At 45.3% G+C, this 16833-nt stretch overlaps 1 protein-coding gene across 7 annotated transcripts in view; it reads right to left on the bottom strand.

Annotated features, from left to right (window-relative positions):
• The window catches only part of LOC117645294 (RNA-binding protein Musashi homolog Rbp6), a 310020-nt gene that overhangs the window by 11305 nt on the left and 281882 nt on the right, over positions 1-16833 (bottom strand). For 5 of the 7 annotated variants that reach the window (XM_034385367.1, XM_034385362.1, XM_034385365.1 and 2 more), the window contains 4 exons: positions 11262-11344; positions 10523-10607; positions 5894-5926; positions 4412-4495 (listed from right to left, as the gene is read on the bottom strand). In XM_034385367.1, the coding sequence (XP_034241258.1) occupies positions 4412-4495; positions 5894-5926; positions 10523-10607; positions 11262-11344 (285 nt within the window). The remainder of the gene's footprint in view (positions 1-4411; positions 4496-5893; positions 5927-10522; positions 10608-11261; positions 11345-16833) is intronic. The other 2 variants (XM_034385366.1, XM_034385364.1) reach the window with 1 other exon arrangement.

Here is a 16833-nt window from a genome sequence, read left to right on the forward strand (position 1 = left end):
CAAAGACTGGAGCTAGACTGGTAGGTAATTATTACTCGCCCAAATATTGATGACGAAGAAACGTGACGAATCCACGCGGTGCAGAAATTCCTTCGGTTTCCTTAAAGCTTCCTGGCTGCTTGTCATCGAAGTCCGCGATCGCTACATGCTAGTGTTTGTTTGTTCTATGTATTTTTACAGCATGAATTGATCTCATAATATAGTACACTGTTTATACTTCATGGAACCCCAGTGGCAAAAGTGGCATTTCACTTCAGCAATGAGCTATGCAAGGTCGAAGGCTACTATACCAATATTTTACAGGAAGGCTTCGTTAAAAACTTGCTGATGATGACTGCAGTGCGGATGAGATTCAACATCTAACGTCTATGCAACCTAGGATCTAGTCTAATAAATTAAAAATGGACCTAAACTGCGTAATTATTTCAGTCATCTTGCTCGTCAGTATGACTTTTCTTTATGACAGAAAGCAGACAACATGCTAATGGACTGATTCCTTTGTTATTTTATACTAACGGAAAGGCTGGATATCCTGCCTTTGCTCTGTTAAGGCTTTTGGAAGCTTTCTACTTAAGTCGAACGAAGCCAGCATTTTTGTGCACCGCGGAATTGAAAAAAAAAATGCTCTTTTAAATATTGCAAGGAAGGTGGAAAGTATGTTTCATGTATTGATAAAGAAACTACAAGGTTCTACTATCAATCTTAAGAGACTAGGTTCCATAAGGGCAAGGACATACAGAAATTAGAGGATTAAAACACACTTGAGTTTTAGTGATGATCCACATAAAACAATGTTTTGTCAAAAGGTTTAGACTGCTTCAATTAAAAAACGGAATTGAACACTTTATGGACAAGTAAAATTTGATAGCATTTCAAATCCATTTCTGAAAAAAGAACAAACAAACTAGAAACGTTTGGCAAAATTTGAAAAAGAGGTTCAGCTGCCCTGTATCTATTCCTTATAAATCTCACAGCTTGAAACCTATGTCAGGCACAATGTACTATAAACGCAACGTGCAGCCTCAAGCTGGGTGCTTCGACCTTGCATAATAGTGGTTTAACCATATATCAAGTATGTTTTTGTGGGGTATCTACAGTGTAATTTTAATGAGTAGCAAAGAATCATCTGATTTCTATAAAAGGTTTCTTTTAATTCTGCATCAATTTAGTGTTTTTGTTTGCAAAAATGCGTTGGAATACTGAAGGGATAAGAGGATCCCAGATAATGCATCAAATTGCAGACATGAACAATTTATTTGTCGTAGAAGGCACTATTGTGCACATATATTATTCCAGGAGCAAATTTAAACTAGTTCCACTCCGTTTCTGTCTGAATGTTTCTGTTATCACAAGTCTTGAGGTATTTTCAGACTGCTTAATTGATTTTTCCGGTTCACACTACTAAGAGATTGGGCAAACATACAAAGGATTGCTGAAAATCAACTAAATATCATCAATCGTCGACTTTTTTGGTTAGTGCAAAAAATGCACAGCGCGCAAAAACTTATATCAATGTAGAAAACATGATTTGGCTTATAAACGTTTAATCACGGTAATTTTTAACGATTGGTTATAAACAAAAGCTTTAAAAAGAAATCTCCCAACACGTGTCCAACATTTTCATCGTCCTTTCAATGACACTTTTTTTGCATGCCAGATAACTTTACTTCGTTCATGTTTCAACAGTTCAACGCAATGTATACATCTTAATATATAACGCACTTCTTTCCAGAGAAATGCTGGCTAAAACAATCACTATTGGTTTGCCATGGGCGTCATTTTCATCCATTTCTTCGCGAAGTTTTCAAACTTCTATTCATGGAAAGAGAATAAAACGTTTTATCTCAACTTAACACATAGCTTAATAGCGCTGGACATTAAATCATTTTTAATTTTTACTGGTGCACTTATTTATACCATTCTATAACTTTCCTGCTCCACTCAAACAACATAACACCATTATTAAAACATAGGCTGATTTCTTTGTACAACGTGTATTCTTGTGTTTCACTCAAACCACTCCCCACAGCAATACAGCAAGCAAATATCTCAGTTCTTCCATCCTGCATTGATTGTCGGGAATGAACTACCAACCTTAATCACAGATAAAAATAAACCTAGAAAAGTTGTCTAGAAGATTTTACCGTCACCCAAAAAAGGTAAAATATAAGGAATTTTGAAGATCCGGTCAACCCAAAACCCACCCTCTAGCCTTGGGATATCCGCATGTTCTTAATGTAATAAAAATTGCTTGAATGGCTACTTCAAAAAGCATGGGCATGGCAGAGCTGTAAAATTACTTTTAATAATCACTTTTAAGAATAACCGCGTCTTTCCAGGAATCAACAGTTCCTGGCTGAAGCAAAATAGGTATAGTTTTAAATAAACTAAGTGGCTCGGAGAAATACGCCTGTAGAATATTTAAAAGAAAAGAAAAATTATATTGCGGTAAAAAATAAATTGTTTTGCGAAAAAAAGGCAGTCATGTGTTTTGCCAACATTTTTTTAAAATCACAGTAATCTTATTGTGTACAATCATTAGACATAGCTTTAACTTAAGAGTAAATATATGATTTGACCAGTCAAAAAGCGAAGAGAAATGTTTCTTAGGCCTACACATGAAAACCACGTTAACCTTAAAATATAATTTAAGCCGTTTATGGCATTTAGTGGCACAAGCTAGGTTAATGGCAAAATGTGGCATGTCAGGCTTGTGTTAACAAAAATTTCATGTTGAGGCCTTAGCAAAATCCCCCATCAAATCCGTTCACGGAAACGATTGTGGCTGGGCTCCTACGCCATTAGCAAGTAACCTGAACTGTACATTTAGAGTCTTATGCCGTGCCGTAAAAACAACGTGTAAAACGGCATTTATAACAGATTAAATTTTTTTTGCCTGTAAATTTTCCCTGTGCAAAGCGGTCAGACATACCAATAACAAAACTTTTAACGATAGTAGTGAAAAATATATGTCAAAGACATACTTTTAGAACATTACGCTCCTCTTCTAGAAGTGCAGCGAATTTTCTAATTGTATCATTTACAATGTTTCCAAATTTGGAGCTTTTTGTGCTTTAAACGATGCGCAAAGCGCTGTTTAGCGGTAAAAGCGGCGTTTTAGGTTGGTGCAGCGCCAAAGTTGACATGCCATAAACATTTAGAGTTTCTTACATGTGCGTCTTGGCTTTCAAGAGTATGTCTCTTTCGGATTTTAACGGTAACGAAAACTTTATGAAAGACGTTGGCCCCGTTTGTAGACGGAACTTCAAAAAGTCTTTGCCAAGGAAATTCTTTAAGGAACTGAACAATTTAATTTAGTACTCCACCTAATAATAATTTCAGGGAAAGCAAGGAAATGTCGTATATTGATTTACATAATATGGCCTAATTTAACTAAAAAATTTACGGATTGGTGACTGGAACTAGTTACACATCTACCCCTTGAATATGGACAATGGTTCCTACTTATTTTACATACAAAGATAATAGCACGTTATTTAATTTCACGGAATATCCTTTCTACACTCTACACAAAACTGTTACCTATTGATAAGAATTGCATCTAGGTGTAATTTGATAGATCTACATAAAATAAGCAAATATATGTTGCAGGTATAGATTTAAGTTGTGAATATCCAATTTGAATAATTGTTCTCTAATTATACACAGGTTTGGTTTTAGATGATGCCACTGTTGTTTAGAATCAACTAAAATCTTCTTTCAACAATCGTTTGTTAAATGTTACTAAAGTTGCATTATTCAACATTGAGAAATGACTCCAATTTGAGAATTAAGAGTGTCGTACATTAACGATTTTCATCAATTATAAAGGGCAAACGTTCCTTCTTTAGTTGCTCACTACCCATCTGGTTATTTAAAGTATCTGTTCATCAACATATTTTTGTGGTGTGTTTTTCTAAAAAGGTAAGAGTGTGCTGAATTTCATGTTTACTTGCCTTTAGTTGATATTTATTAAATTAACCTATATTAGTGGTGGCTTAAAAGTCAGAGGAGAGGCTTTCACAACCCGAGCCAATAACTTATTTATGAGAGGCAGTCCACATTGGATGCAATGACAGTAATACCAAGAATTCACAAAACACAGCAATGCACATGCGTTCATCAAGCATTAAGAGCCATACTGGTTGCCCAAACAGGAAAGGAAAATTGCGAACAAAGCAACAGTCACAGTAATATGCTGAAGGACTAGCCTGCTTTAACCCAGAATCAACATGTAACTGCTGCTTTACAGGCAAACTTATTGACACAGGATATCCCGAGGCCTAGAGAGGAAGATGACTAGGACCATAAACGGCACTGAGCTGGTCCAAGGGCAAGGGGAGGAGGGTAAGGGGATGGTGGTGGTGGTGGTGGTGCAAGCTGGCCGCAGCCAGGTGCTGCTGGCTGTTACCTGTCGGATAGGGCAGCCCGAAGCCTGGATAACCGGAGTAACCCCTGCCGGCCGCGTAGGCGGCGTATGCGGCCGCTGGGAAACCTGCACACAGAAACAAATAATAAATTAATGATCGTGAAATTCATTTTAGTTGCAGCTGTCGCAGAATCAATCAGCAGGTGTCGCTACAGCCGTTTAGTCTAAAATGGAATTCAACATAACAATGGGCATTGCTTTATACGTAAGTGCAAAATATCAGTTTAGGAATCAACTTGAAGTTGCTTGCAAAATAAATCGGTGGATCGTTCATCAAAATAATTTTAGACGGGGTGAAGTATCTGAGTCACAACCAACAATAATAACTATCTACCACATTATTTTTTAAGATAATTCCCTATTCACATTTAAAGACTAAAATATCTATAGGCAATAACTTATCAAATCGAATGAAGCATGTGCTGTAAATTACACTGAACTAAGCTTTGTCTACGCTGTTTACTTTTAAGACGAGTCAGAAAGATAAAATTGCTAGCACCTTAATATTACTTTGCTAAAGGAAACCTTTGCAGTTCAACGCGCATGTTACAATTAATTAAACCTGGTCTTATATCAAATTTCATGTTAGAACTTGACTGAAATCAAGCAATGTAACTGGTTTGAAGTAAGCTGATGTTTGTAGTACGGTGAAAATATGTTTCATACTTTGATGAAAATGCACATCTTTTGCTTAACCTTTTGTTTTGTCGCACGCTGTAATCATTATACAAAGCTATCAATGAGTACAAATACTTATGCAGCAATGATGCGCAGATTTTTACAAGACTATGAAAGCCAGAGTATATAAAATTACAATGTAAATCCTTTTGTTTTGCATTGCATAATACCACTTTAAAGTCTAGACGATAAAATGGAAACAAATATAATGGAAAGAAATAAAAATGTTTGATGTACGTAATATCAAGTGCGACAATGGACAGGATGTCCAATAGTTGATTTCCGCTTTAGAATGTTAATTTAAGGGTCGTTCTGAGCTCAAATTATATGGACAACGTTGCCTTGTAGGCAGCAGGACCTTTAAAAGGAGATGTAAGTAAATAGCTAAATAAGAGTTTGTTAAGGAAACAAACTTATAGTGCTCAATGTCTAGAAAATCTATAAAAAATGGTGAACCACTTAACTGAAGCTCTTACATTTACAAGCTCGATATTCTACGTTTAATTTACACGTTACAAGGAATCAAATTTTAAGTCAGCTTTTCGAGTTAAAGAAACACGTAGCAAACTTTGAGGAGTGGAACTTCGTTTACCAAGCAACAATTGAAAATTTCTACATTAATAAAATTTATTCAAAATACGGTTGTATATGTACTGTGGCAAATTTAAAATAAAAACGCACTTCAACTGATTTAGTGCAGTGAACGGATATATTGCGCTGGCCGATCCACACCTACGCCTTAACTTCATGCTCATCATGCTAGATGGCTGGCATGGTCGTACTTACCCTCAGGCAAAGCTCCCAGAGACCACATGAAATCTAGAACACCAGAAAAGAAAGAGAATAGTAACCAAGGAAAAACTAATTTTCCACACGTTTTCTATCGCCGACGTGTCAATACTCCGCTATTGAGTCCTTTCGCTTTGCTAAAATTGTTGACTCTAAAGATTGACTGCATGAAAAGAATGTTTTTATCGTAGTTGGAAATCGGCCGTTTGTAAAGAATAAAGGGATAAAAACCAGTTAAATGGGCAAAAAATCACGCGAGTATAAATTTTTTAAAATGAAAGAAAACAAAATTTAGAAGATAGCATCCATGAAATTTCATAACAACTATTGATTATCTTGGCTATGCTACGAATCTACGAATTCCTATGGCAGGACGCACCAACACAAAATGTGAATGGTCGATATAAACAGAACTGAGATATTTGAATTTCTAAGTAACAAAATTACGTATTGCTAATGAAAAGTTGTTTGTAAAACCTACATCACACATTTGTTTGAATGTTAACACACGTCTATACAACAAAAGCCCACTCATATTTACATAAAGATCCACAACCAAACAGTAACAAACAGATTTAAGGGTGGCTGTTTATGTTATGAGGTCTATGGTTAGTGGAAGTAACTATGATAACGTTAACGAAAATTTCACTAGACAGTAAGACAAAGACATAGAACTCACACCAAAAAACTAGATAGATGGCAGATAAATTTAGCACAATATCACGCTTCTTGTGCTTTCATTTACACGTACTCTGTCAGTAGCTTTTAAAAATAAATTCTTGTAAAATATGGTTCTAAGCTACAAAGCTAGGTTTGTCAATTCTTTAATTATGGGAAACATATGATCCGTTCTCCATTTCTTTATAAAAGCTTTCTATAAACTGATCTTCTTTTGATCTAAATGTTTCAGTCTTGTTGTGCCTTTCTGTTTACAAGAAACATGTTTTCTTTGACTCAAATTCTACAGAAATTTAGAATAGTTTGAACTTAGGCCCTTTTCCCGGTCATTGCAAAAATAATCTGATAAATTCAAAAGAATTTAAATTTTGAAGTCAGTCAATTCTTTTTTTAGTTACTGTTGAATTTAAAAAAAAATGAATATCAGTTTACATTTCATGGCACAAAAGGAAAATTTAATATCATATCGGGACCAGGGATCAATCTTCTTTCTTCTTGCCGGACTAGTATCTTCACAATCCGTGTTGAATTGGGGAACTACAGAAGGATCACTACAAGGAAAAGGAGTCTATTCTACGACTGCTACTCTAAAGGCTAACTATTCTACAAAATTATGACAACAATTTTTAACGTACATATCTCAAACATTTTATTTCAAACAGACAATATATTATAAGTACAACTACGAAGACATTTAAAATACATGGTTGTCAAGAATTTTCACCTAGGAGACAAACTCTATAATATTAAAGTTCTGAATAATTCTAACCGCTATGGTTAGTGGCGCTGCGCTATAGTGCTGCATGAGGCAGAGTATATAAAATATACCTCCAGGTCGATTGATCCGTGTGAGCAGCTGGATAAAGACGCTTCTATTCTTCTTTGTACAGTATAAGGCTACCTACAACCCGCTTTGCCGGGAAAGATAACTAGGGCCATAGACGGCACATAATTGTCCATTATGGTGGGCAACATGGTGAGCAGGAATCTCAAGAAAGCTTGACGAAATAAAATCACAGATCCCATTACCAATATACAGTTATGCACATTCATAACACTACCGTTATGAAAGTGTTCACAATAATAAATATGGTACAATCCTCTATACAGAAAAGCTCTATTATACATTGTTTGATTCTAGATCATCTATGCCTTATTTTCTAAAAAGGAAATACCTATGTCAGGAATACACATGATTAATTGGGTCTGTAGCATTTAATGCTAATCTGTGTATCGTACATTTGCAGTCGCATCTCTCTTTATGTCAGTGAGCTTGAGATTTTCAAATGAAAACGGAATGACTGTAACGATAAATAAATAATAGGACTTTAGATCATCTATATGAAAATTTTCTATTTGTTTGATCCCTAGAAAATGAGATTTCTTACAATGTTAGATCAAAGAATCTATGTCTGCCTATCTGGATAAATTTCTCTTTTCTATAATACATAAATGTAAATCCGGGATCTAAGCTAAATCTATATTGATTTTGTTCTAATTGCTAGCTACAAATGAATTTAAGATCTGTTGGAAAAAAATAATGTAAGTCAAAAACGACTTTCAGTCATCATAACATTAACAAAGCTACTTTAGTCTCAAAATCTCACGTTCGACAGTCAGAATGCACGAAAACACTTTGCCCGACAGTTAAAAGCGACTGGTTGGGATATTAAGGTTGTTCATAGAATGATCTATTTTTCTAAGAGAGGAAAGTAACAAATCAACAATCAGACCTGGGTTATAAGTAGATATAAATACACAGTAAAGACTTCCTATGCATTACCTGCCACATGAGTAACAATTAAAATGTACAGAATTACCTAACGCGTAATTTTCATATTGAATACTGAAAAGATATTATGAAATTTCATGAAAGATATCTTACAAAGGGGCTTATTACAAAACGTGCCCGAAAAGTGCATATGTTTTAGAACACCTCATTGAAGCGGCCATCACAAAATGCACTTAATTGTTATCGGACAAATTCTGAAACTCAATTTTCCAAAGTACAAGATATCATCATAAAAAGGCTTCGTCCACATTTGCCGTAATATGGACAAGAATATCAAGTACACAGCAAAAATGCCTCACTTAAAAATAAAAGTAATCATAAAAATAAAATAACGTAAAAATAATTGGTAGTTGATGTGTCAAAAATAAAACAAAAGAAAATAAGATCAAAGTTTAGGAACTGGGCGACTTAGAGGATGGCACGTTGCAATGCAAAATTTTTGGACTGATCCTTGGACGTCTTTTTTATGAACTAGAAATATCGAAATATTACTAGAAATATCTGGCTTGACTTCATTAATTTTCTACTTATTTGTACCAACGGAAGTCCTTGTTATTTGTTCACATTCAGCAAAACGCCAAATAACAAAAAAAAGAAAGAAAGTTAAGTACAATTTAATCTGCAGATCATTATTGAATGCTTCTTATGGTATGATTAATGAGGAAATCATGCATAGTTTCACGATGTGCGTATCAGCTTAATCCAGCTTATATAGAAGGGCCTGCTTGTTTGTGACACGTTCGACCAACGTGGCTTAAACATTTGAGAGCTTTGCAGCTTTATTTGCGCAACATCAGACGGAAGCCTGGATTTCCAGACAACTCTATGGAAAACTAGCAAAGTAAAACGGCTGTTCCTTTTAAGAGCCAAATAAGTCGGCGAGCGGCATTGACTGTGGCGGCAGCGCATGGCGGAAGGGTGCAGGGAAACTCATTTAAAGATAAAAGTTGTATGCAGCCGTTGCACTGCATTAGTTGAGAATTGATTTGGCTGTAGGCGGGAAAGATACTATATCTCTTTTGCTACCTATGTGGTCAAATGACGGCAGTTTTTTTGTCACGGTTTTCTACCACTGTCTTTTGTTTACCTTCACCAACGCTATGCATCTAACGGATCACAGAAAGAATCCCTGTAAAAGTGGCTTCTAATCAAAGGGAGGAATATTGCCCCATCACTTTTCAAGGAACATAAAGTTAAAGGGGGCACCGCGACACCCTCTTTTTTGACGCAGTTTGGAATGTTAAGATAAATAATTTATCAAAATATCAATAAATGCTAAAACGACTAGAACTGGGGCCAAAAACTGGCAAGTATCTGAACTACAGTGATATGCAAAAAAAGGTACGCGACTGGTATCCTCAAGTATATTATAAATATTTGGAGACACATGTTAGGTAAACCAACACTTGCCAAATAACAGCCAAAAACTATATTTAGTGTAAATATTTTCGTATGCGCACGGAGCCAATTTGGCCCCCATAAAAAGCGAGAATAAGTTCAACAACAAATAGTAACGCGCAAGGCCTAGAAACGGCCAGCAATGATTAAAAAGATATAATATCGATATGAACTATGCAAAGACGGACTCAGGCCGTATACACGTAAATGCGAGCAAAAACTGCTTAAGTACGTTAATCACTGAGACAACCGGAGTTACTGCGGGTGCCGGGAGTGCTGCAGGCTGCTGAGCGAGCCTTGCAGCGAGCCCTGCAACGAGCCCTGCAGCGAGGCCGGCAGGAGGCTCTGTCAAAGGCCAATGGGGAGTGGGTGGTACAGGGAGACGTCAAGGCCCTGCAGGCCGACGAGGTCGCTCATCGAGTACGACAAATGCGAGGGTTGCGCGGGCTGCCTGAGGATGGCCGCATGCGCTGCCGCCGCTGCCGCCGCCGCAGCCATGGCCCGCTTGCAGTTGGCGGCCGCTTGGTGCGCGTACAGGCCTTGTGCGTGGGCCGGCCCGAGCAGCAACTGGTGCGGAGCTGGGTACGGCGAGTACCGGTACGCCGAGGTGGACGTCAGGCTCGGCGGGGCGGCGGCGGCAGCGGCGGCTGCCACAGCGGCGGCCAACGCCGAGGTACCGCCCGCCGCGGAGCCGCCAGCCGCCCCCGCCGCTCTAGTCCCGGCCCCACCGCCGCCCCCGGGGCCCCCCAGCAACTCACCATAGGCACCGCGCCCCGCAGCGCGTGTCTTCGCCAGGTTGGCCGGCAGCATCACTTCCTTGGGCTGGGCCTTCTTGCACTCGACCTGGAGAGAGGAGAGGGCTAGGTTTAGGCACATCCCAGTTCTAGCAGGTCAGAGCATTTCGCTGAATGACGTCCGTGCTTTGGCGTTTGCTAGGCCCTGCGAGGCCTGCGAGGCACTGCGAGTCACTGCGACACGGAAACAAAGCATCGGAACACAATGCGCAGCGCGTGCGCAGCGCGCCGTGCGTGAATGAAACGCATTCACTGCGCTTGAACAAAGCGTCACATTACTTTCGGAGAGCGCCCCTGCAACGTTCGCAAGGCAGCAAGCCAAAAATAGAATGAGCCCCATTATTACATTTTAAGCTGCGCATATTTTTCCAAATGTAAATTATGCTGAACAGACAGGCCAGTAGAGAGCCACTATTGTAGACAGGTAAGCATAGTTAACAGGCACGAGTCGAGGAAGTTGTACTTTGGCCTAGTCTTCCTTTGGCCTGGGGCGCATCAAACCCACCAGCTCGCTCTCGTCAGGCTGCCGCTTCTCTGCCTTGGCATCAATCAGTAAGTAGTTCCACAAGTCCCATTTGCCCAACTCCATTTTCGACCCTGCGGATCTACTGGCTAACACCTGCACTGCTAGTCTGTCAATGCAGCCCCAACAAACTGTTCCGTCTTTTTGAAAAACTTTGCCCGCGCCTTGATACACACTCACCATTTTATTGTTGATTTCATGGAAGTGGATCTCGCAAACTTTATCCACGACATCCTCGCACTGGAACGTAACGAACCCAAAACCTGGAACAACCAGAAAATAATTGGTTAGCTTTTGAGAGAAAAAAAAAACAGCATTAGCGCAGATGCGTTGCTTTGTCGATGGTACTGCGGACGGCAATAGACCACCGAAGAACACCCGCGTGGCAATGCCTTCATTTCATAGAGCAAGTCCTTAAAACAAAAACACGGCAACAGAGTCCAGGAAAAAAAGTAGCTCGCTTAGTGAGCGGTGGCGTTAGGGCACTTTGCCACGGCGAGGCCCAGGCCGAGGCCCAGGTGCGTGGAGCGGTCGTGTCGCCACAGTCACACCTCCCCAAGGTGCCGTTTTGGACAGCAAGTTAATTTGGCGCGCGACCAGGACGGTGCGAGTACCACCGAGGAGCCGGGCGCCATGCCCGTCTCGTGCGTCTGGCCAACACGCACGCCACAACCTTGCAATTCGCGGGACTGTGCTGTACTTGTCGCAGGAGGCGTTCGTTCCAGCCTGCCTGTTCCAGCTCCAGCTGCGGCACTCCTGTTTCCAAAAGCACAACAAGACGCCGCGAACGGATGCCAACATTTCGCTTTCCTGCACCTCCTGGCCAATATCGGTGCCTCCATCTCGCAGCCCCCTCCCGCTGGACTCGCGCCATGTGGGTTGCACATCCACATATCCATATCTCCACGGCATCATCAGTAATGACCGCGGGCAACGGCTCGCCACACAGCCCGCCAAAAGTTGCCGCCAAACTTTGGCGGCGTTTGACATCCGAATCAAACGCGGCGCAGCTGCGGCCCGCGTGCGTATAACAGCCCGGCCGAAACCACCATTTGCATTTTTATGGGTTTAACTCTCCTCGCGATCCAGAAAATAATAACAATAAAGAAGAGGGTGTAACGCGCCCCGACGTTGGACCGCGAGGCCAGCCGGTCCACGGCGGTCCAGCACAGTGGCCCTTTGTGGCCGCACACCTTTTCGGAGCGGCGGTCCCTGATTTACGGGCAGCACGGGGATTTGCTTAGGCGCTACCGGCGACTTATGCAAATTGGCGGCACGTATGCAGGACAAGACACCCATTCATTGCCCCTTGAATTCGTGTCCCTTTTGTTTTCCGTTTTTGACTCACTTTTTGTCCGCCTTTCTTTTTGTCTAACTCTCCCCCGCCCCGTGGGGGTTCCAGCACACACGGCCCCCGAGCATCCCTCCGGGACGCGCGCGCTGAGGCTCGAGGTCGGCCCACGATTAAGATGACAAATTGACGAGTTAAGTCGGGCCGGCGCTTGAGGCGTTCCGAAATAAGGGCGGTAAATCACGAGGCGAGGAAAAGAAAGCACCGCCCTCCAGCGTCGCTAATCTCGATCCCGGGATAAATTTCAAGGGCCTTCTTTATTTCTCATCCGCGGGGAATGGAAGGAGGCCGTTCTCACCTGCAGCCAATGAATAATGATGGCGACTGTAGTTCCCGTAATTAGAACCCGTTTTACGAGTCGTAGGTGCCTCTCTACTTTACGGCGTTCTATAAAACATCTGGGGGCTCTAAACGGACCGATCCGCCCGTGGAGCGGCGCGCTCGCGGGTCTCGAGTCGTCGGGGGACTCGATGGCATTACGCTAAAAGTGTTCTGCATCCAAGTTAGGACGCTTTCGAGAACCTGGCCAACTGCGCTTCAATAAAAGAGCGAGCGAGACGGACCCGGCGTGGGAACATGCAGGGTGGCCAGAGAAAGACAGACAAAGAGAACAGCGGCGCCAAAAAAGAAAAAAAAAAGTGGTTTTGGCGCGTTTTAGTCGCATCGCCGAGCTGCCCATCTCTATTATCATTTCACGCGCAAGGAAAATAGGCTGGACGGGAGCTGGGGGAACGCGGAAGCAGGTACACTGGCAGACGGACACTGCGTGTGTGTGTGTGTGTGTGCGCGCGCGCACCCTAACGCTAATGCGAGTGGTCGTAGACTGCGCATACAGCACGACAACGTCGCGCGTTGCAATAATGTATCTCAAACAGGGCAGACGGCGCGGCGGTGGCGGTGTGCCTTTGCCAACAAATGCAGAGGATGCGTCGCAATCGCAAACAAGCATGCTGCAGCGGCTCTGCGCTAAACCGAGCTGAATTTGAATTTTGGCGCGAGTCGGTGATGTGACGAGTCGGCGCCCCTCGCAGACGAGGAACATTCGAGTGCAGTCCTCGGTGCAGTCGAGCCAAAAGATTCGCCGGGGCCGCTGCTCCTCCTGCCTCAGTCAGTCTGTTCATTGTTCTCGTCTCCTTTCAGCGGACTCGTGATCCCTCTTTCGCAGTGCACGGCCGCGCAGCCCTCCGCGCAGCGCACCCTGCCTCTGAGATAGATGTGGCCTTTTCTCCGTCCCACTCCCTCTCGTCTCTTTCACGTACTATTTATATATTTCGCCAACCGTTTCTCCTTTTTTATACCGGGAAATATGTCGGGTCGGTTTTCCAACTCACCGCTGCACTCTTAAATTCTGTCCGAAAAAAAAGGCTAAATGTTTATTTTTAAAGTTCAGGCTTGAAATGCCCTATAAATCAACGCATATCGCAGTTTTTTCGAAAATAAATGGTGCGGAAAGGTAACCAAATAAAAGAAAATCCAGTCGGGAATTTTCCAGCCACTGCCTCGGACTCTGGGTTCGGAACTGACCCAGAGCCAGTGCAAAAACCAAGTCCCAGTTTCCCCGGCCAGATGCCACCCGAGACTTCCACGCCCTCCCCCTCCCTCCCCCCGCCCCGCCTTCACGCCCCAGCGGAGGCCGAGGCTGAGTGACTCGACGGGGCCTCGGCCAGCCAGGGCCCCGCCAGGGCAGCGCGTTCTGGAATCACTTGGAGGGCAGGATTCGAAGGGAGATAAGTGAGAGGGAGAGGGGGAGTCGAGTGAAAGGCCTCCCCCCTACACGCTGCATGGATGCGTCAAACCATTTATTTTAATGTGACTGCCTATAAAGACGTCCCTCCCCTCCACCTCTGGCCGAGCCTCTGGCCGAGCCACTGGCGGTGTCGGCTGGTCATTCCTTTGCGGGCTTTACGTGCGCTGCCGTTAAGCACGACGACGAGTCCCCGCGAGGCACACCGCCGTAACTGCCACCGACCGGGGGCCGAGCTGGGGCCGTCCGGGCGGGCATGTCCGCAGAGGCACGGAAAGGTTCGGTCGGAGTCAGGGACGTCGGGGACGTCAGGGATGGGAAAGAAGATAAAGATGAAGAGGGAGGGAGGGGGGAGGGGGTTGATGACGGTGAATGAACACACCTGCATTCAGATGGGGGTGGACCTTGGCGCGTCCCTCCGCCGTCTTGCCCCCACCCCGCACATCGCCCATGCCTCCGTCCCGCCGTCCTGCACTGCGCCAAACGACTCCCCGGATCTTTTTAGTGCTTTTATTTGCAGGGGAAGGGAGGCAGAAGAATGGCAGGGGGGGGGGGGGGGGGGGCGCCGCAAGTTACGTTTATTGCCGAGTAAAATTTGGGAGGACTTTGTATGAGATTGACAATGCGCCTTGTCGGGGCGCTGCAACGCCGGGGTGCGGAGCGGAGCCGGCCAATCACAAGGGGTTGTCGTCATTCATTTGAATCCCTGTCCCGGACTCCTCGACCGAGAGGCTCGCCGAGAGGGCTGCAGTACGCCAGGCTTAAGGACGGTCAGCTTGGCCCAATCCCCGGCAGATGGCGTTGTAACTCTGGTCCTCGTGGCGCGGCGTGGCGCGCGGCGCAGTGCAATGTGTCCGTGATTGTCAATTACGTCCTTCCTCGTCCGTTCCGGGACGCCCGGGCTGGCTGGCCGGCTGGCTGGCCGGCTGGCTGGCCTTCTGGAATACTGCTGGATTGCATCCCTCCCAGCCATCACGGCCCAGAGGGTACGCCCAGATTGAAGGCATGCCCGCCTCGCCTGGCCACGGCCTGGCCACGGTCTGGCCGCCACCCGTCGATGGCCGTCGAGGCCGAAAAGTTGGGCCCCGCAACCGCAACTTTTACTACTGCGTCCGACATCCTAACCCATCGCCTCCTTTTTATTCTCGGGATAAAAGTTGGCCGAGCCGTCGCGCAGTCAAAGCCAGGCGGAGGACGGACACCAGGGCGATAGCGGGACTAGCGACCAGCTTCTCACGGTCGGGCCGTTCAAACAGTAAGACGGGCAGAAAGTACTGAAATACACTGCGCCGAAACAGGAACTAGGGGCAGCCATCGCAATATTCGTGTGCACAGCAGGCGTTGCTTTTTTGGTTCCCGGACTCTGTTTCAAGACCAAACACACATGTTGGTTCAAGGCGATGCTCCATTATTCAGGGCCAAACACTTAAGGCCGGGGCGATGCAGTCCTTGAACCCACGTCCTTTTCGCCTGGGGCGCAGCTATTCCGTCGCGCGGGCGGAAAACTTATGAATGTTTAATCCAGCAGCCACTGTTTTCAACGAAGTGATCGCAGCGAATTGACTCGTAGCCACAATGGCCAGGCCAGCGTCTACATGTAACTCGGCGGTTGAGTCCTGGATACTCGCTCTGGGTCGTTCGATCTTCGATGTCAGTCCTCTTTTTTCCGGTCGCGTTTTTCCAGTGACCTTCGCCTCGGCAAACACGCGGACGCACTGGAGGGAAAAAGAGCAGCCCGGCATTGAAGGTGGCAGAAGAGGCGGAACCGACAGAAACGCCAGAAAAACACAAGTCTGCGCTGCTCGGATAGCGGGCCAGCCTTGGGGCCCGGCGGCCGGCCACCAGGGAGGGAGAGCAACCACAGATCCGGATGAGGCGGCACGGGCCCAACGCAGCTGCGAGCGAGAGCGGCCCCGCCGCCCCCAGCCACCGCCGCCCCCCAGCCGCCGCCGCCCCCAGCCGCCGCCTCCGCCTGCGCATGATTTTTTAAGGGCCCGCTTTCATCGTTTCGATGACTCAGCTGCGGTGGGGACAGAGTGGCAAGCACCTTCTCGCTGACGTTAACGTCACCGGGAATCCATCCGAAACAGCGTGAAAACTTCGAGGGAAGAAACCTCGCCCGCGGAAACAGGTCGCTTTGTTTTTCGAGTGTCGGAACGACCGAAACAGAGCGGGACGCTGACGAACGCGAGTGCTGCGGGTGTGGCTGCGGTGGGGCCCATCCTTCCGCGCACCTGCGTGGGGCTGCGGGGGCTGCGGGGGCCCGGCCGCCATTCGGACGCAAACGGCCGATTCCGGCGGCACTTAGAGCGGCGTGGTCTTCTTGTCCGGACCGCGCCGTCCGCTCGCGCGCGTCGACGGCCCCACTGGGTCATGCAAGTTTCACGCACCCACTGCAAAACCGGTTGGGGGTGCGAGAGAGACAGCGCGACATCGGCCCGCTGCACCGCACCTCCCGGCAAACAGCGAACCTCCTCGGCGGGGAGGGTGGTGCACTACAAGGTCGCAAACTTCGCCGCGTGATGAATCGGCCGGCACACCGTTAAGGCGCCCCACCCCGCCCCACCCCCGCTTGCCCGCTGGCCGACCGGCCGACCCCACCCTGAGGTTCCGCACCGCACAATGGGAAGGCCCGGGTGTCGCTGCAGGCGCATTCC

Source organism: Thrips palmi, unplaced genomic scaffold (assembly GCF_012932325.1).
Source record: "Thrips palmi isolate BJ-2018 unplaced genomic scaffold, TpBJ-2018v1 HiC_scaffold_18, whole genome shotgun sequence".
Classification (NCBI taxonomy): domain Eukaryota; kingdom Metazoa; phylum Arthropoda; class Insecta; order Thysanoptera; family Thripidae; genus Thrips; species Thrips palmi.